This window comes from Seriola dumerili, unplaced genomic scaffold (assembly GCF_002260705.1).
Source record: "Seriola dumerili isolate Sdu_G_001 unplaced genomic scaffold, Sdu_1.0 BDQW01000138.1, whole genome shotgun sequence".
Lineage (NCBI taxonomy): Eukaryota > Metazoa > Chordata > Actinopteri > Carangiformes > Carangidae > Seriola > Seriola dumerili.
This window is the reverse complement of record NW_019174393.1, coordinates 20,576,597-20,603,681: the sequence shown is the minus strand read 5'-3', so window position 1 is coordinate 20,603,681 and position 27,085 is coordinate 20,576,597. Positions and strand designations below refer to the sequence as shown.

The following is a 27,085-nucleotide window of genomic DNA, read 5'->3' as shown; positions in this document are numbered from 1 at the left end:
GTAGAAATCATCCTATTCCATTCATTAAATTGCTTTGGTGGTATCTCAATTGGTAATGACTGGAAGAGGTATAGGAGACGGGGCAGTATGTTCATCTTAATTATGTCTATCCGGTTGTACATATTTGTCGGTAATAAGGACGAGCGGTTTAAGTCTGCCTTGATGTCAGCTGTTATGGAGGTATAGTTGTGGTCATAAATGGTAGTTAAATCCTTCGGTATTCGTACTCCAAGGTATTTAATTATATTATCTGTCAGTTTAAATTTACATGTTCTATAAATGCTTTCATGTGGTTAAAGGTTAAAGGTTAGGGTTTGGGTTTTATGTAGGTTAAGTTTGTAACCAGAGTATGAGCCAAATTCTTCAAGTAGATGTAGTAATTTAGGGAGACTTTTTTTGGGGTTACTAAGGGTCATAAGAATATCATCCGCATGTAGACAAATTTTATACTGTATATTTCCAATCGATACACCAGTTATGTCCTTATCCTCTCTTATCGCCTGAGCCAGTGGCTCAATAAAAAGAGCAAAAAGTGTGGGGCTAAGGGGACACCCCTGACGACACCCCCTTTCAAGATATACTGTATTAGACAGGGACCCATTAATTTTTATTCGGGCGGTGGGGGAACAGTATAGGGAGTTTAGACATCCGATGACCTGATCGTTGAAGCCAAAACGTTTGAGAACCAAATGTAAATAATCCCATCGAACGGAATCAGAAGTCTTTTCAGCGTCAAGACTTATAGCTATAGATTCTCTGTGGCTACTTCTCATCTGGTTACTGAGGTGAAGAGTTCGTCGCACGTTATCCTGGGTTTGCCTGTACTTCACAAAGCCCGTCTGATCTGGGTCTATCAGATCTGGGNGGAGGAGTTTAAGTATCTCGGGATCTTGTTCACGAGTGAGGGTAGAATGGAGCGGGAGATCGACAGGCGGATTGGGGCGGCGTCAGCAGTGATGCGGGCGCTGAATCCGTCCGTTGTGGGGAAGAGGGAGCTAAGCCGGAAGGCGAAGCTCTCAATTTTCCGGTCAATCTACGTTCCAATCCTCACCTATGGTCATGAGCTTTGGGTAATGACCGAAAGAACGAGATTGCGAATACAAGCGGCCGAAATGAGTTTCCTCCGCAGGGTGGCCAGGCTCAGCCTTAGAGATAGGGTGAGGAGCTCGGTCATCCGGGAGGGACTCGGAGTAGAGCCGCTGCTCCTCCATGTCGAGAGGAGCCAGTTGAGGTGGTTCGGGCATCTGGTGAGGATGCCTCCTGGACGCCTCCCCGGGACGGTTTTGGGCATGTCCCACTGGGAGGAGGCCTCGAGGCCGACCAAGGACACGCTAGAGGGATTATATCTCTCGGCTGGCCTTGGAACGCCTCGGGATTCTCCCGGAGGAGCTGGTGGAAGTGGCTGGGGAGAGGGCTGTCTGGACCTCTTTGCTGAGGCTGCTGCCCCCGCGACCCGGATCCGCATTTCTCCCCATCTTTTCCCACAACACATTCTGTTTTTTTTCCACCTCTATGTAATGAAAGTGTGTCCAAATGTCATTTCGTCTTTTTCTTCCAAAGAAGAACCCCAACTGGCTGCCGGCCATTGGTCCTTTTCTCTGTCGTGTTATGTTTCTGAAATTGTCGTTCAACCGCAGCTGCAACTTCTAAATGCCGCCCGCGAGTGGGGATTGAGGAAGTGATGTGCATGCGTCGGCGCAGTGCGACCTGATGAAGTGAGACACAGGAAACAGAAATACTGCAAAATAATAATAACTCGACTAAACGAGTCGAAATGACGTTATAACATTTCGTCTCGTCTCGTTTTAGTCAACGAAAATGAAGAGACATTTTAGCAGAGTTTTTATTTTGTAAACCACATTTAGTCTCGTTTTTATTCGTCAACAATATTGCATTATATATTCAATTATAGTTATCGTCACATGACCAGCATTTTACGTTGCGTCTCGCCTTCGTCACGTGATAAAGGTTCGTTGACGAAGATATTTAGTCATAATTTTCGTTGACGAAAGCAACACTAGTTGTCAGTCCTCTGTTTCCTGAAATTCCCACGACATAGGGGTGGGCGATATGGCAAAAATATCATATCACGATTTTTTAAAAATAAAATCACGATTTCGATTTTATCACGATCTTAAATTGGAAAAAGAAAAACAGACAATTTAGACCAAAGAACCTTTCTTAACATTTTATTTCAAATAGTCACAGTTTTGCCTGCATGTGCAAACAACGTAAAGTTTAAGGTAAACAACAACAACATTCTGGTTCGTCGTGTTACCACCCGACGTGGGAACGGTTTCTGTGCAAGCTTTGCAGATTACATTTGCTTGTGCTTGATTAGTTGCGGAAAATCCAAACCAATTCCATATAATGGAGGTTGAATTTTTTTTTAGCGACCAACTCCATTTGGCTTTCAGCCATCGCTCTCCATGTGCTACCGCTACACACACAAACAAGGAGGCGGGTAGGAAAGTGCGTCACTGCCCGTAATTCGCTATGATTGGTCGGTCAGGTTGACGACGTCAATACGTCTGTTGCGTCGGTGCATCAGCATAGAACTGCAATTTATAGAATGTGCCCTAGACGATCCCACGATCTCTGCAGTTTGAAAGATCGTCTTCACGTTGTAATCCTTCACGATCTAATATCGTCATATCGCCCACCCCTACCACGACAATACACTAACTTCTAATGTGGTCACTATGGAAGAGTGTCAGTCACTTGTACTGCTGAGCCAATCTAAAATCTACTTTAGCAGTGAGAGACAACAGTTTTCATTGCCATCGAATGCATGCTGTTATTCGCCGTTTCTGACTGACAAAGCTTTACAGGCATTTCACTTTCTACAGTCTCCCACTGACAGTTTGTATTGCTGGACACATGGTATCAAACACCACCAGTATGTGCCTCTGCTATGTCTGCAATGAGGGCTGCCTCCACACTCATTGTAGAGCAGCATTTGAGCCGCAAATGAGATCTCGATGTCAATGTGACTTCCTGATTAAATATCGCTGTTATGACTGTGATGTGTTCATGCATCAGCCAATAGCTTGTATATATACATATATACAGGCTCTTCATTTAAGCCCTCAGATGAGTACAGTGCATGAACAGTGATTGGAAAGTGCATACATTTTGTTTGTGGGTCAACAGCTAATTGCTGATAATTAAATTAGTCCAATTCCTTGAGTTGTTGTATAGCCTGATGGCAGTGGGAACAAAGGATCTCCTGAACCTCTATGTTTCTCCTTGTGTTTATGTTGGACATGCTGCTGCCCCAGCAGACTGCAGCATAAAAAAGTACACTGGCCACCACTGACTGATAAAATATATAAATATATATACGTATATATATATATATATATCTTTATTGAGGAAAGAGAAGAAGGAGGCATGGTCAGGATGTGTGTGTGAACAATTCTGGGTGCCATCAAAACTGTCTAACTGTTGTGGGACTAACCTAGCTATTGATGCAGACAGGCTTTGCAAAACATGTTAAATACATAGGGATAGGGTATATGATTAAGAGGAACACAGACAATGTATAATTATCAGTGTGTCACAATAACTGATGGCGCAATGTCCAAACTGAAAAGGGCAGAGAGGGGTGAACAAAACCACAGATCTTGCAAAACGAGATATGCTGATATCAGCACTATCAGGAGAAAACTTCTCTAAAGGGATAAACATGTTCACAGAAGGAAGTAAAAGATAGACAGGGAGGGACTGTCTAAAATATGTATAAAAGGACAATGAGTCAGACAACAGACAGATCTCTCTAGGGTTGGACTATGACAGACGTATTCTCTGTACGAGTGATCTCCGCACTTTGCAAACTGCGCAATAAATGCTTTTAACCAACTTGAAGTCTTCATAGTGTTCCTTTTCTGCATCAACAAACTCGGGGAAGAGGTATTCGAATTACTTCTTCAACACTGTCAAAAAGAAGCAGCTATGTGTTCAAGGACAAGGACCCCTTTGATTGTACCATACAGTACCAGATGTTGGGACTCAATCATTCAAGAGACCAGATGTTTCTTTGCTCCACTGGACAAAGGAACTCACACTCCACAGTTCCTCACTGTTCACACCTGGGGATGACCCTTCCCCCAACGGACCTTACTGGCCAGCCAGCGTGGGTCAGGGTGTGACATGTGACCCCCAAGGGTGTCACCAAACAAAACCAGATCTCCTTCTCCTCTTCTCCTTTGGCTTGCTCTGGAGAGCAGCTCCAGCTCTCTCCTTTCGGTTCTTCAAAGGGCAACAAGGCCCCAGCCCAGGTCAGCCCTGCTACCTGAGGAACCAGCTCTCTCGCCGGCCCGCTACCAGCAGCCTGCAAACACTCTTCTCCTCAATAGCAGCGACCTGCTTCGGATTAACTGTGAGTGAACCAAATCCTCTTCAGAATCAGCAGCTACGACACAAGGCCAGCTGGTTTTCCAAGTAACAGGAGTTGTAGCAGAGTTAGCATGGAACAGCTAACTCTGTGAGGAGAACAAAGGAGATAACTGCAAAGCAACACAGCCAGACAGGACTTTACTCCACTAGGAAATCTCCTAACTCACTGGACTTTACACCAACACTGGAAAGGACCTCTTTGCTTGTTTCCAGGACTGGGTAACGTTAACTGACTGGGCCTAACCTTTCACAGCATAGCACAGCACAGCATAACTAAGCAACAGAAGTCTTAACTTTGTTAATGTACCTGTTGATTGATGTCTTGTTGTTGTAATGTTTGCTTAGGTTGTGGTCAGTCATACAGTTAATCAGGTACTCGTATGTTCACACACATATTAGTACGTCTCAGTTCTAGAACCTGCATGAAGCTAACCACCCCCCTCTAACCTGGTACCTTTAGATTACATGAGCTAGGCTAACAAAGAAACTCACACCTTCCCTCTCACACACCCCAGGTGGTCCAGCGGCCATTTTGAGTAGTTTCTTTGTTTACCGCCATCTTGTGTAGTCTTCTTTGTTCAGGTCATGTGGTCACAGTGACCACTTTGAATCGGCCATCTTGCCTTTGTTTGTGTCCTCACAAACACACCCACAAACACACACACAAACACACACACAAACACACACACACACACATACACACACCTGTATATACTAGATCAGACATTGTGTTTTACTCTGCTCCATGGTAAATAAATGCCTTTAAGTACAACTACTGGTGTGTTTAATGTTGCACAAGCGTGAATGTTGCCAACCTCTACTTTGTAGAATTCCAATCCTTCAACCTTAACTTACTGTTGATTTGGTAGTTTGGTTATAGTTAGTAAGCTAATTGTTAATCAGAGTTCCAGATTAATGGTAATAATTTGAGACTAAAACTATATTGGCTATTTTGCCTATTTGTTTAGGCTGGTGCCCCGTGAACTTTAATTAATTTTAAAGTTATTATTTAACATTAATATTTCTAATATGAATATTTTCTTAATTTATGATAGCCAATAAATTCATAGACAACCGAAATCCACATAGTTGGTGTCCAGCTCATGAGGTAGAGCTCAGACCCAACACAGATAAGGAGTGTACATGTGAAGACAGATTCATGTCCAAGGTTATACAAAGCCAGATCAACAAAGTACAAAACCAGGTTATACAAAGTGCAGAATATGATTTTTCTATTACAGTACCTTTGGTGTACTCTCTCTCTGCCTGATTATGTAGTCAAGGTTGTTGGTGATGTGTGTGTCCAGTCCACGGGCCAAGTTCCAGGGCTTACAGATCCAGTGGTTATCTTCTCCACTGAAACACACACACACACACACACACACACACACACACACACACACACACACACACACACACACACCAGTCTGACATGTAGCTTGCTTAGTGCCTATCGGTTATATCACAGAACTGCACACCATCCTATTCAGATAGTGAAACAACATTAAAGTCCAACCGTTGTTGCCTCTGTTGGTAGTGCTTGATGAACTGTGGCAGCTCTGTCTGGAGGTTGAAGGTCTCTGGTAGCCAATCAGGTGGTGGGCCACCCTTCAGTCTGCGGGCCACAGCAGCCAGGCAGTCCTTCACAGTGACAATGCTCTCAAAGGGAAACTGGTTCAGCATCACATGAGGTCGCTCCTCACTCAGTCTCCTGTCACAGAAATGGCTCTTCAATCAAAATCAGAAAAATGAATGATGACTGAATAAAGTCATGGTCTCCTTTACAGGGATGTATATGGATGGTGACTTTTGACCTTTGTCATACCACACTGCACAAGGCAGTATCAACAGGGGAAAAGTATATTTAAAGGTATTAACAACTGTTGTAGTAAACCTTCAATGAATATTAAACTCAGCATTATTAAATGTGTAACTCATTATTATTAATATGTACTCTGCATTATAATCATACTAAATGATGAACCTATAAACTCAATGTATCAGTAATGTTCACAATTAAGAAATTAGATGAAGTGTCTTTTTCAGAACATTATGAGAATGAAGGAGATGTAGAGACACAGGGAGTGCGAACACATTTTCGGTTGCAATGAACCTATAAAGACGAGGAGGGCTTAGAGCATTGGCAAGACAAACATCTAATCTATCAGAAGCTGTGGCAAATCACAAAGTTTACAGGAGTAGGTCAATTCCCACAGGCAAAAGTAACGGATGAAAATGAAGAACATGAAATAGAAAGTGAGTTGAAAGGAAAATTCACAGTGACATGGAACAAACAAGCAAATGATAAGGGGAAAACAAAGACACATCAGAATGACAGCAGAGAAGAACAAGAAAGGGCGAGGACAGAAAACACAGACGAAGTCAAGTGTACATTCTGAGGGAAGCATGTCCCAGGATGAAGAAGAAAGATATGCGGGACATTACACCCCATCATCAACCACACTCTGCATAAAGAGAAGAATGGCCAACAGTGCAAGACTAATGTTCGATGGGGAATGCCAATCGAGCTGCACGGTACTGAGCTGTGAGCACAGGTCCCACTAGAGGACGTTGGGCCCTCATTCCACCCTCATGGAGTCTGTTTCTGACAGTTTGGTCAGAAACATGCACACCATTCGCTGATTCGCTGATCACTCACCTTGGTGGTTGTGCTAGTGCTTACTCTGTCTCGTTGTTGGCTAGGCTAGGCCTGAATCCTCCTTGCAAACATTTATGGACTTTGTAAAACAAGCCTAACAGCCTCCAGAATGGCTTTTTCAGCTTTTATGTCGTTAAAAGCTGAAACTGAAGCCTCTCTCTGAACTACGGTTACATCCTCACTTATCTCTGAGATCAGGTGTGAGTTAGCCTCCATTGCGCAGCCCATCTCGGTTCTTCTCCAGCGTCAGGCTGACCTCGGCTCCCGACCATCCTCGTTAGAGTGTCCTGAGCCTGAGTCCACCAGTCTACTAGTGAGTGTAAAACACTCAGTCGACCCATCTCCTGGCTGTTCCACTTGGGCCTTGTGGTTAAAGGCAAGAACAGACACTCCCTTCCCCTTAATGATTCCCAAGATGATTTCACCGACCTGGAGTTATCCAACTTCTTTGCTCCTCTGGCTCTACCAACCTCAGCCTCACCGCTGCTGAGTGGAGGTCATGCCAAAGGAAATAGCAAAGCCAATTCTGTCAGCTATCTGTCAGCTTCTACCAAACCTCGCTGTCTACACCACCAATGTAGTAAGCAGTAACCTGGAGATTTTGATAGTAGGTGACTCTGTTGTTAGGTATTTGACTCTCCCTCTCAACTATTGTCTCTCCTTTGGCAAGGTAGTAGATTTAATTGAACTCATTCTGACTCTCATTGACCTACTTGTATTTTTTTCAATATTGCTTTGATGACCAAAAATTCACCTGGCCGAAAACTTGTCAAAAGATGGGCCATTTGTGCTGAGACATCTGATAAGTTTATTGCTAGATACACTAATTCTGCTATGTATAGCAGACCACTGTCTGGTTTTGGTCAGTGGCCCACGGTAGCAACCGGACATGGACAGAGAAACTACCCCTATTTTTCCTTGAGGTCTACGGTCTACTAGTATAGTCCAGCAATCTGTGAGTGGTACAGGTGGCAGATTAATGAACGTGCCGTCGCTGGCGGGAAAGTCTTGGCTCTGACACTTCTGAGGGCAGCCCGCTTAAAAAACCCTTGCTTCTTGCTTCATCGATTTCAGGCAAACACTCAGAGAAACCAAATCCTGCAAGGTTCGGCTGGTGGGTCCAGGTTGGCAGGGCTTGGGGCATGACTGATTTGTTGTGACATCAAAAAGTTCGAGAAGTCCTGATGGCTGGTTTTAAGGCTAAGTTTCTGAATTCAGGCTATGTGCATTTTTCTGTGGACTGAGTGCTTTGATACTTTAATAGTATTAATATAGAACCTAGACCTGCTTTATAATCAAACAACACATGGATGTAGTATAATGTAAAATGATGTAAATAATATTCAGAGCGCATATGATCTGAAACTTGTTTGTAAGTTTACAGTACAAAAAGTTAAAAAAAGAGATTAAAAGGATGCATTTCTATTTTTGGGCTTAAATTATGGAACAATGATATTAATCATTTTAAAATGTGTAATTTGCTTTTGGTTTTCAAAAGAATGGTTTACAGAGCTATTTTTGAGGGTTACAAGTGTGATCAACTCTTTTTTGATAAGAAGGTAGGCAGGCATATATAAGCCTGAGCCTGTTGAGTCACTATTTAATACATAGACTTGACTTTGTTTTTATCTTCCTATATTGTTTATATGTACTGTATTATAGGACCAAGGAACTCTGGGCCCTATTCCATCAAAGCAGATAAGGGAAAATCCTGGCTTATTTTGTTAAATCCCGCTAATATAAGTCAGATTTCCCTTCCATCACTGTGGCTTATAGGATCCCCTGCTTATGAATTATACAGGATAGATTGATTTGGTTATTTATGTAGAGGTTTTAAATCGTGTATTGTCATAATAATAATGTAGGCTATCAATCATATTTATGAATTATAAAATAAATAACTATCTTAACCTTCAGCTCCAAATCTAATTGAATGGATGGAATATTAGCATGATCAATCTGCTGATTATTGCCTCCTTACCTACATTGGTTATTGTGTAAAATGGGCTAACAAAGACAATAATAATAGCCAGCAGTTGGCAATATAGAATTAAACATTTAGTGCCTTTATTCTGATGCCACGGGTCAGACTTGAATCCCTGCCACTGCAGCTATGAGTAAACACTGATGATATGCGCTCTGCTGGGTGAGCTATTGGAGCGCTGCATACTGACTTTACCTGAAGAAAGTGAGCATAGGTGTATTTTCTCAGAGCTCGTCAGGCTACTGCTAACTGATAAACTTCTCTACTCCACCTGTAGCTATAACTGGTTGGGTTTTGCTTGACATTACATTATTCACATATTATACAGGATGGTTGGTAGCCCTAAACAGCAGGGTTTGCTTCTTTGCCAAGAAGACAATGGGTCTTATTTCCCATTCTTTCTGTGACATGATCTTCTTTTCCACAATTGACTGTTCTTGGCTGCTTGTATAGTCAGTGTATGCGCATAATGCAGCTTGTCCAAGCCTGGTTTAAGTTAACGTTGACGAGGATCGGCCAAATCATGTTAATGTGGTGGCTTGAGCCTGAAGTGAGGGTTGTTGTTAATTCTAACTGGGCTTTTTCAGTTAAGCGCAGATTTCCTTAGCGACGTTTATGAAATACCCCCCTGGAGTCCCAAGTTAAGTATAGGAGACATACTCTCCCAACTCTGGTAACCTCTGTCCTCAATTCCTGGATCAGCACCTCAGTGCTTAGCAGCAAAGTAAGGAATACACCACATGCACATAAGAAGACAAGGGCAACCTCTACTGGAGCTTTAAAACCCCATTGGTTTGCTCCAAGGCAAGAATCAAAGGTGAATTGATGCCTTATGTGTCTCTTAGCCCTGGATTCTAATTATAATGATTTAGCTGTTGTTGCTCTGTTTTAGCTTTTATTTTTGAAATCATTTCTGCATCTATATTATCTGTCTTGATTAAATGATTTGCCTACATTGAGATACAGTCTTCACTTCCATCAAGAAATGTTGACGGCCATTGTGGAGTGTATAAATGTGTGTGTGTGTTGTGTGTGGCCGAGTTTCTGACCTGTAGTCTTTGATGTGATCGTAGCCCCAAATGATATCAGCCTCCTCCTCTTCCTCCGTCAGCTGGAACTGTGGGTGTGTCAGGTTGTTTGTTACCTGTGACATTTGAGAGTAAACCCTGGAAACAATAAGACAACAGTCATGTGGAGAGCAAGTGCTAACTCTGACATGTTCTCCCATGCTTACATTACATTTATAACTCATTTTAGATAACCGTTATCATATAAACACACACACGTGTGTGTGTGTGTGTGTGTGTGTGTGTGTGTGTGTGTGTGTGTGTGTGTGTGTGTGCATGTATTTATATATATACATGTATATACATATATATATATATATATATAAATACTGAATGCAGGTGGAAATGTGACCCTCACTTGCATTGATTGTTTGTTTGGAGGTCTAGTGATGATCACTTATTAATGGGGACCTATACTGTAGCTCTTACCTATCTGTCCTTGTTAAACTCAGATGCTTGAGATGCATATTGTATTTAACTGTCTCCTTTTTATAGATACATTCTTAATTTATTTTTTTTTTTTCTTAATTAATACATGGTCTGATTTACCAGTGACGGCTTATAGCTGTGTTGTAGTAAATTTTCACTAAAATATACTATGCATTATGCATTATAAATATACTGAATGTTAAACATATATATCCAATGTAACAGCTATATTCACAACAGAGGTGAGATTTGTATGTGAACCAGCCTTTGCTGAAGTAGTATTGTTATATAATCGAACCTGGAGGGAATAAATTAAAAAAAAAATGGTCTGAAGGGCTCTGGGAGCAATGGCGTTGGAGTAGCAGCCGTAGCGAGGCCCAGGTTGAGGATAGATAGGAGGTTTCTGGACACCTGGCACCACTACTATACCCTGACATGCCTGGTTTGGGGAAATTTCACGCAAGGCTGCATTGATAAGTTTGCTTTAGAAAATAGGTAGAGAGGCCACCTAAGGAGGAATGATTTAACTATATATGATGGTGCACAGGCACAGTTCAGATCTGGATCTGATCTCGCTTTTCTTCTTGTGAAAGAATAAATTCAATTTCATTGGACTCTGATCATCTCCAGTGACTTCTTTTTTTAATCTTTTTTGACTCCAACAAAAGTGCAGCTTTGTTGAAAGTTAAGTGTTGCTGAAGAGGTCTCAACTTAGACTCTGGCCCGGACCTGGACTTTTTTCTCCAACATAAATTTGCAAGCCAGCCAGGAGAGACAGAGGCCTGTGGACCCCTGCCTAAGAGGATCAGACAGCATAGCTCGTAGGTTTTTTTTGCAATATGTTTATATATATTAGTATCATTTTTTGTTGATTGATGTTTTTTTTTTTTCTACGTCCTTGTTTCGTCTGACGATGGAGAAAGTAATGTACACAAAGTAAGAACTCCTGGCTTTAAAGTTTACAAGATATGGAGTTAAACATCCCATACTGGCTGAGCTGAAGAAGCCATACAGTGGATGCAGTGTGGAGCTAAGCTAAAGGCTAGGAGATGGAGATATAAGCCTTTTCTATCATTGATCCTCATGGGAAATGTCAACTCCCTGGCTAACAAGTGTGATGAACTGGAGGCACTTGTTAAGAACCAGCAAGCATATTGTGAGTGTAGTCTCATGTGTTTCACGGAGACCTGGTTAAACGACAACACTCCCGACCACTGTGTGGATTTACCCGGCTTCACTGCAGTACGAGCGGACAGAGATGCCTGAGCAAATGGAAAGAATAAAGGTGGAGGACTGGTTCTGCTTGTGAACAGTAGATGGTGCAACCCTGGTCATATCACAGTGAAGGAGAAGATCTATTGTTGGGATACTGAACTGTTGGCAGTTGGTCTTAGACTGTACTATGTACCAAGGGAGTTCTCACACATTGTTGCCATTGTTGTTTACATTCAACCACGAGCAGAGCCTGCAGTTGTGTGTGACTGTTGCGAGAGTACAGATCCAGCACCCTGATGCATTCATTGCAATATTGGGGATTTTAACCATGTCACTCTCACCTGACTGGCTTCACTCAGTATATTGACATGTCCCATAGAGGAAAATAAGACACTGGATCTATTGTATGCAAATGTCAAGGAGGCCTACACTGCTTCAGCTCTACCACCACTTGGCAGATCAAATCATAATCTGGTTTTACTGAGGCAGGCTGCAACCACCCACTCATTCAGGAAATGGACCCCGGAGGCCAGTGAGAGTCTTTAAGACAGTTTTGAGTTCACAGATTGGAATGTACTGTTGGAGTCACAGGAAAATGATAAAAGCAAGGACCATGACCTTGATAGAATGGTTGAATGTATCACGGACTACATTAACTTCTGTAATACCAGCAAGAACTGTACACTGCTTTCCAAACAACAAACCTTGGATCACCAGTAACATCAAGACCCTCCTCAACCAGAAAAAGGAGGCCTTCAGGGATGAAGACAGGGAGAAGCTCAGGTGTGTGCAAGATGAGCTGAAGAGGAGATTAAAGCAAGCGAAGGAGGACTACAAAAAGTAAGTAGAGAGGAAGCTGCAGCACAACAACACCAGAGAGATGTGGAAGGGGATGAGAACCATCACTGGCTGTAAAGAGAAGAACAGCCAGATAACATCAGGTGATGAGGACAAGGCCAATGGGTTCAACCTGTTTTACAACAGGTTGAGACAGCCTCACCTGCTCTCTCTCCCACTGCTTCAGCTGCAGCTTCTCTTACAGCATCTCCTCCACAAGCTGACACTGCAGCTGCAACTCCCTCCACACTGGGGTCAAGGCCCGGATGGTATGTGTCCGAGGCTGTTAAAGGACTGTGCAGCCCAGCTGACTGAGCCTCTCCAGAGGAACTTCAACTTAAGTCTACAAACAGGGAGGGTCCCGGTCCTGTAGAAAACATCATGTCTTGCACCGGCACCTAAAGTAGTGCGACCGGCTGAGATAAATGACTACAGACCGGTGGCCCTAACATCACACATCATGAAGACCCTGGAGCAGCTGCTTCTCCATCTTCTGAGGCCACAGGTTGAACATGCACTAAATCCCCTACAGTTCACCTACAAAGAACATATTGGAGTGGATGATGCCATCCTTTACATGCTCCACTGGGCCCATTCTTACTTGGATGAGCCAGATAGTTACATGAGGATTATGTTCTTTGATTTCTCAAGTGCATTTTACACCATCCAACCTCCCATTCTTAAAGGCAAGCTGGAAGGGATGGGGGTGGATCCCTGCTACACATCTTGGATTGTGGATTACCTTACAAGACGACAATAGTACGTCAGGCTGGGTAACTGTGTCTCATGGACAGTGATGAGCAGCGCTGGGGGCTCCACAGGGGACTGTTCTGGCTCTGTTCCTGTTCACCTTGTATACGGCAGACTTTAAATACAACTCTGAGTCTTGTCACATCCAGAAATACTCGGATGACACAGCTATTGTGGCGCGTATCAGGAATGGGCAGGAATAGGAGTACAGGGATCTGAAGATGGCCTTCAGTGAATGGAGTGACAAGAATTGACTCCTTCTGAACACCTCCAAGACTGAGGAGATGGTCATCGACTTTTGGAGGTCTAGGCCCACCCTTCAGCCAATCAACATTTGAGCGAAGGACATTGAGGGGGTGCACACTTGTAAATACCTAAGTGTGCACCTGGACAGTAAACTGGACTGGTCCCTGAACATGGATGCCATCTACCAGAAGGGGCAGAGCCGGCTCTTTTTCCTCAGGAGGCTCAGGTCCTTTGAGGTCTGCAGTGAAATGCTGCACATGTTTTATCAGTCAGTGGTGGTCAGTGTACTCTTTCATGCTGCAGTCTGCTGGGGCAGCAGCATATGAGACATCAACACAAACACACTGGACAATCTGGTAACAAAAGGCTGGGTCTATGCTTGGCAGGAGTCTGGACACACTCCGGACTGTTGTGGAGAGATGCATGCAATGTAAGATGGAGGCTATCTTGGACAATACCAACCATCCTCTCCACAACATTCTGGCAAGACAGAGAAGCAGCTACAGCTGCAGCAAACGTGTCATCTCACATACATGAATATCCGCTAGGGGATAAATAAAGTATCTATCTAAAGAACCTAGTTGAAATTATTTAAAAGTAAGTGAGAAATGTTGAAGGAATGGAAGTTTATGCATTTGTTGTTATTATTTGCCGATGTTTAATTATCTGTGGTTGCCCATTACAGTCCCTAGTAGTTGGAGGGACAGCGGTAGAAGATTATAACTGTTTGTTTAATATGAACAGTACAAGTCTTGAGCTGGTTTATTAAGAAAATAATGACAAAAAAAAGACCAAAAACAGATGTAAAGAGGACTCCTACATAAGAAAAGTACCAACAAAAATATTGTCAGACAGAACAGCAGGGTCAACTTGCTTGTATTTACATTTATTTACCTATATATTGTACCCCTCAGTTATTCTTTATTATCTTTATCTTCTATGAAAGGATGTGGATCTCCATCTGTAAAGTTTAAGAAGTTTAAGTTTTAAAATAATACATTAGTTTTTTACTCATTTATATTTTATTCACTCTTTTTTACTATTATTTAATCATGTGTTTTACTTATTATATATTTTATTTATTCATTTTTAATCATTTAATCTCATTTAATCGTATACTTACCTAATGTGTTCATCATTATCATTGTTATCATTATTGTCATTTGCCAATGTTATTCATTCATTATTCAAGATTGTTATCTACTTAGTAAGATAAGTTTTCTCTTGTGGTTGTAACTGACTTTGTCTGAAGATACATGGAATGGCTGACAAATGTGACACTAAGGAGGCTTAAAATGGCTGATAAGAACAACTCTTATTGCTGTGTTCCAAACAAGAAGTGCAAACTAAATTCAATTATACTTCAAACTGTCACAACTCTTGTCGCTGTGTTCCGAACAAGAGGTGTGAACTAAATTCAATCTTAGTTCAACCTATCAGTTTGGCTTGGGACCCTACGTGGGGAGCTCTGCAGGTGTTTCCTGTGTACATGTGAGCGCTTATGCACTCACGTGTAATGTACAGCGGAACGGAGTATATAAACAGGAGCTTCCTGCCACCCGTGAGGCTCTCTGCAATTTTTTCACACTTTAAAACTGGTGAAAGTTGATTGTTTGCGAAAGTGAGTGCCTTGTTCATGGAGTATTCCTGATTTATGCCGGTCCTGAGGACGTGGTACTGATTTTTGAATGAAGCATTCCTTGCGTGGTGTTGGGTCTGAGCTCTACCTCATGAGCTGGACACCAAATATGTTGAATTTCGGTTGTCTATCAATTTATTGGCTATCATAAATTAAGAAAATATTAATATTAAAAATATTAATATTAAATAATAACTTTAAAATTAATTAAAGTTCACGGGGCACCAGCCTAAACAAATAGGCAAAATAGCCAATATGGTTTTAGTCTCAAATTATTACCATTAATCTGGAACTCTGATTAACAATTAGCTTACTAACTATAACCAAACAACCAAATCAACAGTAAGTTAAAGTTGAAGGATTGGAATTCTACAAAGTAGAGGTTGGCAACATTCACGCTTGTGCAACATTAAACACACCAGTAGTTATACTTAAAGGCATTTATTTACAATGAAGCAGAGTAAAACACAATGTCTGATATATTATATACAGGTGTGTGTATGTGTGTGTGTGTGTGTTTGTGTGTGTGTTTGTGGGGACACAAACAAAGGCAAGATGGCCGATTCAAAGTGGTCACTGTGACCACATGACCTGAACAAAGAAGACTACACAAGATGGCGGTAAACAAAGAAACTACTCAAAATGGCCGCTGGACCACCTGGGGTGTGTGAGAGGGAAGGTGTGAGTTTCTTTGTTAGCCTAGCTCATGTAATCTAAAGGTACCAGGTTAGAGGGGGGTGGTTAGCTTCATGCAGGTTCTAGAACTGAGACGTACTGCTATGTGTGTGAACATACGAGTACCTGATTAACTGTATGACTGACCACAACCTAAGCAAACATTACAACAACAAGACATCAATCAACAAGTACATTAACAAAGTTAAGACTTCTGCTGCTTAGCTATGCTGTGCTGTGCTATGCTGTGCTGGGAAAGGTTAGGCCCAGTCAGTTAACGTTACCCAGTCCTTGGAACAAGCAAAGAGGTCTTTTCCAGTGTTGGTGTAAAGTCCAGTGAGTTGGGAGGTTTCCTGGTGGAGTAAAGTCCTGTCTGACTGTGTTGCTTTGTGGTTATCTCCTTTGCTCTCCTCACAGAGTTAGCTGTTCCATGCTAACTCTGCTATGACTCCTGTTGCTTGGAAAACCAGCTGGCCTTGTGTCGTAGCTGCTGATTCTGAAGAGGATTTGGTTCATTCACAGTTAATCCGAAGCAGGTCGCTGCTCTTGAGGAGAAGAGCGTTTGCAGGCGGCTGGTAGCGGGCCAGCGAGAGAGCTGGTTTCTCAGGTAGCAGAGCTGACCTGGGCTGGGGCCTTGTTGCCCTTTGAAGAACCGAGAGGAGAAAGCAGGGGCTGCTCTCCATAGCAAGCCAAGAAAGAAGAGAGAGAGAAGAGGGCCAGATATCTGGTTTTGTTTGGTGACACCCTTGGGGGTCACATGCGACACGCTGACCCATGCTGGCTGGCCAGTAAGGTCCGTTGGGGGAAGGGTCATCCCCAGGTGTGAACGGTGAGGAACTGTGGAGTGTGAGTTCCTTTGTCCAGTGGAGCAAAGAAACATCTGGTCCCTTGAATGATGAGTCCCAACAGTGGGAAACTGAGTCAGTTAGATCAAATTTTAAAAACTGGTGAGAGTTTGTTATTTGCGAATGTGAGTGTCTTCGTTTGAGTGTTCCTAATTTATTCCTTGCATGAGTAATTGATGTCAGCCAGTTAACAATTTTCAATAAAATCAAATAGGACAAATGTAACAAAAAATTTAATGGTCACCTTTCTGTCTGTCATCGGCCTTGACTGAGGTTAAATGACAGCATGTAGGTGCTGAACAGAGCCTGTTCAATCTTTTAATTTTTTTATTTTAATTTTCTTGTGGCATTGCAAAAATAACTAACTGGGAAAAAAAAAATTACTTAAAACTTTATTAGCCTTTATTATCAGTTTCATTCCGAGAGAGAACTTACAAGCTTAAGGAAAAGAGGTTATTTGAAGAGGAAACTGCCCAGCACAACCACACTACAGCAACACCACTGACGACCTTAGGGCACACACATACACCGTAGGGTAGAGAATCTGTGTAGGGACCCCTCCCCGGGCCGACCAGGTGTTCAGGCTTGGTGAAGGCTTCATAACTGTTAGGTTTCTTCTGGTTAGGGGTATAAGTCCTGATAGGGTTGTTAAGACGGAGGTACAGGTGCAGGTCTGTGGGCTCGCAGGAGTACTCCCCCACCGGGGGAGGCCTGGGACAGCGAATAAAGTATCGTCAGGGTGCGCCTTTGGGAGTCTCAGCAACGTCCGCACAGGCCAGTGGGTAGAATCACATAAGAGGGCCCTCCTCTGCCCCTCTCCCCTTCCCGCATCCACACGCCTCAGTGCTCATACGTTGCCTCAAATCAGGGACGAGGCCAGTGAGTGTGGGTGGATGTGTAGGGGCCAACGGTAGCAACCAGACAAGGACAGAGAAACTAGCTGCATTTTTCCCTGAGGGCTACGGGCCTGCTAGTATAGTCCAGCGATACGTGAGTGCTACAGGCGGCAGATTAATGAACATGCCGTCGCCGGCGGGAAAGTCTCTGCTTCAAAAATTAAGCATGAAAAAGTGTTAAAATTTAAATACAGTGACCAAGACTTATGCTTCTAAAACAGTTAATAGATTAGAGTTACTGGTGAACAGAGTTGTGTTTAAAGTGTAATATATGTGCTATGTCAGAGAATAGTGTGATTTTTTCGCAGAATAGAAATCAAAACCTGTGGCACATCACAAAGTTTGTTAAATCTAACACAAGTGCAAAGGGAGTTTCCCGGCGTGCAGGGGGAAGAGGTGATAAGCAGGTGTTAGACCGTAGCAACATTGGCACGACTGCTAGAGCAGCTGTGTGGCGATCCTAGTGTATAGCCACTATCTCTCTAAGTCAAGCACCGGGAGTGTCAGAGGGAGCTGGTAGGCAGAACAGGGTAGCAGTGAGCTCACAGCTGTGTATCAGTGTCATTCCCAGGAGAGTGAAGTGGGAGGCAACCAGATTCCAATACATTGTTAAAACCCAAGGAGAAGACAGGTCAGAGAGACTGGAATTTATATAATAATAATAGTTTATTTGCATAGCACTTTTAAATACAAATAAAGTGCGTCACACAAATCGAATACAGACATCAAAACAAATCAAATTGAAATGCAAATGAAATTAAAAACATCACACAATAAAAGCATTTTTTATAAAAGTGAGTCTTAAGAAATGAGATAAAACAGGGAACTGACTGCAAATTTAACCCTATAAGGGGAAGAAAATAAGCCTGTCAGTACTGCTGTTAAATACCACTGTTAATCAGGATAAAAGAGTCAAATTAAGCTTCAGAAATCCCCAGATCACTATCAAGCAGCGGAGATAAGGGTATATGGGGGCTAAAGTGATTAAAGGTGTTTCAGCACCAGTGGATTTGGTGATAAATCAACACCAGAACATGAAAAACAGATCCACTCGTGTATGAAAAAGTGGCATAAACGCACTTCAGGAAAATTACAGTGGCCAAAAGAAGGCAGCTTCAGAGAAGCCTACTGCAATGAAGTGGAAGCCAACATAAAACATTATAATTCAAAAGATACAAGCAATAAGAGGGAAGGCAAGCGAGCCAGAGAGAGGGAGGTGCTGTTTAAACAGAAAAGTTACAGACATACACCCACTTATGCCATATAGACACAGACACAAATGTGAGATGAAAAAAAAACAGGAGGAGAAGAATGAAAAGGAAAAAATGAAAAAAATAAGAACAGCAGCCTACAGCCCCACTGTGGCCTGGCAGACCACCACCATATTCTCCCAACAGGAAGCCTGGAGAAGGACAATGCCCAGTGACAAGATTAACAGATGAAAATGAGAAACAGAAGATAAAAGGCGAGCTGCAGGGGAAGTTCACAGTGACAGGCAACAAGCAAATGACTGAGGGTAAATAAAAACACATTTGAGTAAAGACAGAAGAGTTAAAGACAAACAAGAAGAAATAATGACAGAAACTGAGGATGATGAGTCTGAGGGAGATACATCCCAAGACGAAGAAAAAAGATTGGAGGGAGACAGAGATGATAGAGGAAAATATCAGCAAGAAAAGACATTCTAAGGACAGCACAAGAGACACAAATGGAAACCACTCGACTTGAGGAGCAGATAAAATCACTGAAGGAGGAAGAGAGAAAGGTAGATGCTGTATGGAATGAAATTATTGAGGAGGCTAAAAGTATACAGGCATCAACTGGCTAGTTACAAAGAGTGAGGATGCCACTGGATGGCGTCATGATATCAGAAGAATCCCCCTCTGAAACAAGTTGACGATTAGACAGTGTCAGGGGAAAACTATCAGATTTAATAGGCCACCAAACACACTATATAAGAGAAATGTCAGAACCATCGCCAATGCACTTGAGAAGTGGAAGACGAGTGGGAGGAAAAATTACCCACAAAACCACGGCCAGAATACAGAAGGCCAGAAGAGAGGCGAACAAGATGGAGCCAAACTTCAGTGTCCCATAATAACTAAGGCACAGTGACAGACCCAGTATGTGCCATGGTCATTCATGGATATGGTTCGGCTGGGAGCAAATAAATGGATAACTGCACTGGAAGAAAGCACAGCAGGAGTACCGCTAGCACTAGGTGACATTAAGGCTCTACTTATGCATATAGCAGGAAAACAAATGACAGAAGACATATTCAATGCAGCAGACCTGCCATTGGTGGTGGATGGAAATGAAGCAGAAAGTGTGGGTTTTGGTTGACACCACAACATAGTGAGGGCCCAGCTGAGAAGGAAGTATCCAGAAAAAATGGACCCCTCTAAATTGGATGGACAAAGATTGAAAATAGAAAGATGAAACAAGAAGTGCCTGGAACATCAATAACACCACTGAATTTCTGTTCAAAGTAATGGTGAAGAAAGCCATGCCACAAGAAGTGCAGAAATGTCTGGAAAATGTTGTGGGACTCATGAATATGGACTAGCCTCTTTTCTCTGAGCATGTTTTGCACCACGTGGCTATAGAAAGGAAAAACAGAGGAAGGAAGATGCTAACAGGTACCTGGCCAACAAGCTGACACAGCTACAGCTGAATGAATTAACTAAAGCAAAGAAAGAAAAAGCAAAGGCCCACTGCTAGTGGCAAAGGGACATGAATCACATGAACTCGGTCCAATGGTGAATGCAGCATTAGGAATACAAGAGTGGAAACCTATAGAGAATAAGTACATTAACATCTCACCAAGAAAACGATATAGTAGAATATCATTGAGAGCATGTGATGAAGGGGTAGCAGAAAAGGTCATAGTGAACGAAAGAACACCTACACTTATGCCTTTAACACCAAAACATGAAACCTTATTAGAACAGGTACCACAGGAAGTGTGGTCAAAACATAATACTGGTGTAGGTAGGATTAAAGTAGAGCAATCTATACATATTAACATTAAACCAGGAGCTAGATTGCCATATAGAAAACAATATCCACTGAAGAAGCATGCTATAGAAGGAATCAAAACCAAAATTCAGGGCTTGATGGAGGCAGAGGTTTTGGTAAAAACAAAAGGCATCTTGCAATACTCCCATTTTTCCAATTAAGAAGCCACACTCTAATGATTATCGATTAGTGAATGATCTTAGAGCTATCAATTCCATTTTTGATGCTTAGACAACTGTGGTTCCAGACCCCCATATGCTGCTCTCAAACATTCCACCTGATCCACACTGGTATACAGTCATTGATTTATGTTCAGCCTTTTTCAGTGTGCCACTACATCCAGACTCACAACACCTGTTTGCATTCACTTATCAAGGACAGCAATACACATACACACGCCTAGCACAGGACTATGTAGAAAGCCCATCAATTTTTAACAGAATGCTGGATCAAGATCTGCAACACTTAAACGTTCCAAGTACTGTAATCCAGTACGTGGATGATTTGTTAATTTGTAATCCGACTAAACAACAGTGTGAAAAGGACTCAATTGCAGTGCTAACAATGCTAGCAAAGGAGGACATAAAGTCAGCAAAGAGAAACTTACATTTTGTCAAAAACAAGTTGAATATCTGGGCAGAACACTGTGGAAATAAGAGTTTAATTGCTCCATCACAGTTAGAAGCTACAGTGGGACAAATGTTCTCTTTTCTGGGGATGGGGGGGATTCAGTTGTCCATGGCTTTGTGACTATGCTATAAAAAAAAAAAGCCTCTGCGAGCCCTAATATAGGCAGCAGGACAAACAAACAACTCAGCCAAACTATAGTGGAGAGAGGAGGCAGAGGGAGCCTTCCATGCACTAAAAGGAGACCTGCAATCTGCCCCAGCACTGGACAACCCTGACTATTTCAAGCGATTTTATTTATATGTTGCAGAAAAATCTGGATATGAGAGTGCAGTATTGATGCAAGATACACCTATAGGTAAATAACCATTAGCCTACTACAGCACCAAATTGGATAACATTGAATCAGAACTGGCACACCCTGTTATCAGGGATTGGCAGCAGCAGCCTTTGCTTTTCAAAAGGCATCAGCGTTGACCATGGGACACAAGGTTGTCTTATACACATCTCACCAATGACATGCCTTGCTCACAAGCCCACAGTTCCTTCTAACTCAAGCTAGAAAAACAGGTTATGAAGTTATACTTTCAGCACCTGAACTCACCATCCAAAGATGCAACACAGTGAATCCTGCAACTGGGACGGTGTTGCCTGTGGATGGAACACCGCATGACTGTGTCCAAACAACAGACACCTTCATGCAAGCACGTGATGATCTGTATAATCAACCAATCACAGCGAATCTCACATTGTTTGTGAATGGCTCCTGTTTCAGGGATGCTCCAGGAAACCATACTGGTTACGCCATTTTAAATCAAAGCATTAACAGCTGCATTTGGTGTGTGTCACATGGCACCCCTGAACACACGGGTAAGCTGTCTCTGCTGTGTTTGACGCGATGTTTTCTTTAATTGCCAAGGGTAATAACTTAGTAATTTAGCAACAACTTAGCAGTTGTGCCACCTTTTTGCAGCAGTTGGCACAATTACGGGCCAATTGTTGGTAGCTGAAGATTGTGAACCTCGTGAACCTCGTGAACAACTCTACCTTTTCTAATACAGGCACAGGAGAGAGCTGATCTGTTTGAGAAGTTGGTGTGGTTGAAAAAGGGAGCTATCAAGGTCACACAAGATGTTCCTCAAAAGGGTTTGTGGAGAAGCTCTCATGGTCATTTTGTGTTGCCTGTTTCATTGTTGCGTTTTGCCATAAGAAATGTGCATGGTTCTGACCATTGCACAAGGGGGACGTTATTAAACGCCTCCTACCAGTTTGTGATCACCATTTTTGGCAGCCACAGTTGATAGAACATTGCATGAATATGAAGTGTGTGCACAATATAACACAAGGAAAGCTTTTTCAGCTCCAATTGCACATATTCTGCCACCAAATTGTCCATTTAGGCACCTAATGAAAGATTATGTGGACATGATCCAACGAATATGAAGAATGAGATACATGTTTGATAGATTTAGATGGATTGAAGCAACACCAACAATGCGACCAGACTATAAATCAGTGGCCAAGTGCTGAGAGGTTTTTCCACGGTTTGGTTTGCCAGATACTATCAGCTCAGACAATGGACCACATTTTGTAGCACAAGCAATTAAGATAACATTAAAGATGCTAGGGATAAAGCAAAAGTTTGGGTGTGTGTACCATCCTCAGTTAAAGGGAGCAGTAGAACGAGCTATTACAGGGGTCCCCAACCTTTTTTCCTCTGAGAGCTACTTTTACAAAATGAAAATGGCCGAGAGCTACTCATGTTTTCAAACATTTATTCTTGTAGCTTATTTCAACCTAAACAAACTGAATAAGCTTGTTTTGCCAGAACATTTACAAAATGCTGGTGTCCACAGCTCACATTTTGCATTAAAACATCACAAAAAATATTTAGTTCACCTGCATGTGCATTTTGTATGTCTGTATGCAATTCTTTCTGGTGTATCTCACAACATTAAATTAAAACATGAATGCTGTCAAAACAAACCAATGCAATTACAAATACACAGATATTACTTATTCACTTGTCATTTTGTTATATCTGTCCACATGTCACTGTATCACTTCACAAGAGTATTGACATGTCCAGTTGTATGTGTTATGTGTATTCAGTCTTTTTCAGTTAATGAGATGACTGGCACTGCATGGAGTCAACAAGAGAGGTGTATGGTGGAGTGTAGCCACTTAGTTTCACTCTTATGGAGTCATTTAAATGTTCATCTGTCAGTCTTGTTCTGAACTTTGATTTCATGACATTCATGTCAGAAAAGGCAGACTCACAGAGGTATGTAGACCCAAACAAAGCAGACATTTTCAGAGCTGCTTGGTGAAGATTCTTATAGTTATCTGGCTCTACTAAGCTCCAGAAATGCTGAGAATGCTGTTGAGACTTTAACTGCACATTATTTTGAAGGTTTATAACAGGGGTATTCAATTAAAATTCAAAGAGGTCCAGTTACAAAAATGTCCTCCCAGCAAAGGTCCGAATCTTATATTGTCACTCGAAATAGTGCACCCTGATGTAAATAAAAAACAACATATGTACTTTTCTATGTCATTTATTGTCAAATTTCAAGTATTTTCAATATACTTTAAACATACTGATAAGTCTGAACTTGTATGGCACTTGAATGGAAAACATTACTGTAGTTGTCTTTACTACATTTCAAGTAACTGAATTTCTTCTTCTTCTTCTAAACAAAAGACCTTTGAGCTGCCCACCCCCTATTTTAACCATGTATTAACTAGTGGCATTAAACCCAACAGGTCCTCACACATCTCTTTCTTCTCTTTGTGAAGAAATCTCACATACACCAAAAGCTGGGCATTATCTATTACATCTGTGGACTCATCAATGGCTAAGGATATGCATACTGCGTTTTGAACAGCTGCATCAAGCTGTGCCAGTACATCCTCTGCTAATAGTTCAGATTTTCTGGTTGTCGTTGAAGCTGACAATGGGATTTGCTTGATTTTTTCACACGTTGTTTTTTTGTTTACCGTCAAGTAAAGTCTCTGCAGCCGCATTTAAGCACTCCTTCACCACTGTCCTATCGCTGAATGCGTTCTTCTGTTGCGCCAAAATCCACGCAATCTTAAGTGAACACTCATCTGCACGTTGCTGGCCTGTAAATGCATGTGAGGACACGGGTAGACCGGTCATACTGTGCTTTCAGTTCGATCATTTTACTTGCCCTCACTGCGGACTTCTGCGGGTATGTTTCATCAAACGATCCGTGTTTGGTCTCATAGTGACGCTTAACGTTGCTACTTTTTATGAACCCCAGTTTCACAGTATATGAGACACACGGGTTTAGAACTGGCTGCAGGCAGGACGAACATGTATTGGTCCGTCCATTCATCTTTAAAAGTTCGGTTTTCACTGTCTACTTTTCTCAAGCCATCCCAAAAAAAGTTCAGCCATCTGTCCCGAAATCTCACTTATGTCCACATCCATGAAGGGGTTGGCTATAAATGTCACACATGACTCAAGTCTCTCAAAGTCACTGAATCTGTTTGCAAACTCCTGTCCAAGCCTCGACAAGAGGCCACAATACTTGGAAACATTTAAAACGCTGGCTGCACCTGTGTGAATTTCCAACATCTTTGAGACAGAGGGGAAGTGCTGAAACCTTGTTTTTCACTTGCTGAATGTACAATGACAGTTTTGCACTGAAGGCCTTGACAGCACTGATCATATCAGATATGTTTTTATCTTTGCCTTGTAACTGTAGGTTCAAGTGGTTAATTTTCTCAGTTACATCTGTCAAGAAAGCAAGATCAAGTAGCCACTCTGCATCAGATAATAGGGTGGTATCTGTTGGAATAATTGTGTATATGGATTTATCTCATATTTACTAACTAACCATGTATCCTGCTTTACAGTCCTATAATCATGCATACAGTTTGTCATGGGATAATAATCATGCATACAGTTTGTCTTGTGATGAAGTTGTGTTACAGGGAGTAGCTGATAAAGGGGCTCACGATGCACAGAGCAGACTGGAGCCGGATTGTTTTATTTCTACATCATGGGATGAACATTTGAACAATGTATCATCAGGCACCTATCATATTGCTTTTGTGTGATTCTCAGTTCTCTAAGATAAGCAATGCCTTGTAACTAAGAAATGCCTGGAATGCTTGGTGTGATAATAAAAAGAGAGGAGACTGCGGAATATGCTCAGAGCGGGTTGGAGATTGTAACTGAGCATATCTCTGTCCGTTCTCCTCGCGAGTAAGAAATAATGCTCTTGTCTTTCTATTCTTTGTGTCAGTCTTAAATGTCTTAGGTGGTGTAAACCTGACATTAACTTGGTCCTTCGAGCCGGATACCAATAGACCTGAGGATTCCAGCGGGAGGGTGGACTCCAGAAAAGACTGTGGCCACAGCAGGGCTCTATAGTATGAGCTCTTTAAATCCTTTTCCAGGACTGGATGTTTACCCACCGGCTGGAATCTGATGGTTGACGGTATTCCGAGAGGGGAAGGACAACAGCGGTGAGTACAGTTTGGTTAAAAACAAGCGAGTGACTGAGGGTCATTGCGCGTTGTAACAAACCCTGTAAATCCTAGGCTCTCACAGGTAAAAGAAGGACGCCGGAGTCCGAGAAAATCCGTAAAAGAAGGACGGCGGAGTCCGAGAAAATCCGTAACAATAATGGGCAGCGGAGTCCCGTAAAATTCCGTGGAAAAACAACTGTGTACGAGTGACTGAGTGCATGGAGATTAAAACACCACTAGGTATTTTGTCTCATATAAAACAGTGGGAACGTAAACAGCAAACCTCTTGTGGATGCAAAGGCAAGAATTCTCCACTCGAAAGAGTTGAAGTGAGAATTACCACAACAGGGGATTGAATTGCTGTCCTGCTGACAGAAAAAACCCAGTCTTTAGAACACCCTAGGTGTTAACAGGACTGGCCCAAATTCTCTAAAATACAAGAAACAACTAAATCTCGAGTTAGGGAAAGAACTTTCTGTACAAAAGTTGAAGAAAAAAAAAAAATTTTTTGGGGAGTCAGACCCGAACAAAATTAAAGTACCTAGGGAGATAAATACCAGCAAAGTTAAAACCTTGGGAGACGTCCCAACGATTCCAAGCAACAAAGCATAAAAAGAAAAAAAATATATAAGTAAAGAAATAAATAAATAGATATATTAATAGATGAATAAATAAAATAAAATAAAAATAAGAAGGTAAAATGGGAAAGGGGCAAACCAACCCCAAAGGAAGAGTTATCATGTAAAGATTGGAAATATGTTGAGAAACAGGATCCAAGTGAAATAAAACACCTAGATAAATGGATAACAAAATATGGATTTGAGGGCCGACTAAGCACTCAAAAAATAGCCATGCTAAAGACCGAAATAATCACAAAAACAAAAAAATGATCCCAAGAAATGGGAAAAAGAGGGATACAGTGACATAGAATTTTGGAAGAAGATGGCAGGAAAGAGAGGAAGGGGAAAGAAAGCGTAGGAAAGAAGAAGAGCAGGATGTTTGAATTTGTCCTGAGGGACGAGAAAGTTAAACATGTAAAGGATTTGTAAATGAAACTAGAAGAATGTTGTCTGAAGGCTGAAGAGATTAAAGACGAGATGGATAAAGTGTGTTTTGGAAACTGAAATAGATTGTATGTGCAAGATGTGTCAATCCAACAACTTTCCCTTGTGTAAGTTGATGTGGTATCTTGCTCGTAGATGGATGATTGGTCGGTAAAACTCAAGTGAGTGTAATCAATGGAAAAAGAATGTAGGGGAAGAGCGATGAAAAAGAAGGTTTTTGTATGTGCACAAGA

The 27,085-nt window shown here is 42.0% G+C and overlaps 1 protein-coding gene across 2 annotated transcripts in view; it reads right to left on the bottom strand.

Moving 5' to 3' along the window:
* The window catches only part of ttll12 (tubulin tyrosine ligase like 12), a 49,520-nt gene that overhangs the window by 7,942 nt on the left and 14,493 nt on the right, over positions 1–27,085 (bottom strand). For both annotated transcript variants that reach the window (XM_022749076.1, XM_022749075.1), the window contains exons 7-9: positions 10,091–10,207; positions 5,915–6,109; positions 5,643–5,754 (exon numbers count right to left, since the gene is read on the bottom strand). In XM_022749076.1, coding sequence (XP_022604797.1) covers positions 5,643–5,754; positions 5,915–6,109; positions 10,091–10,207 — 424 coding nt within the window. The remainder of the gene's footprint in view (positions 1–5,642; positions 5,755–5,914; positions 6,110–10,090; positions 10,208–27,085) is intronic.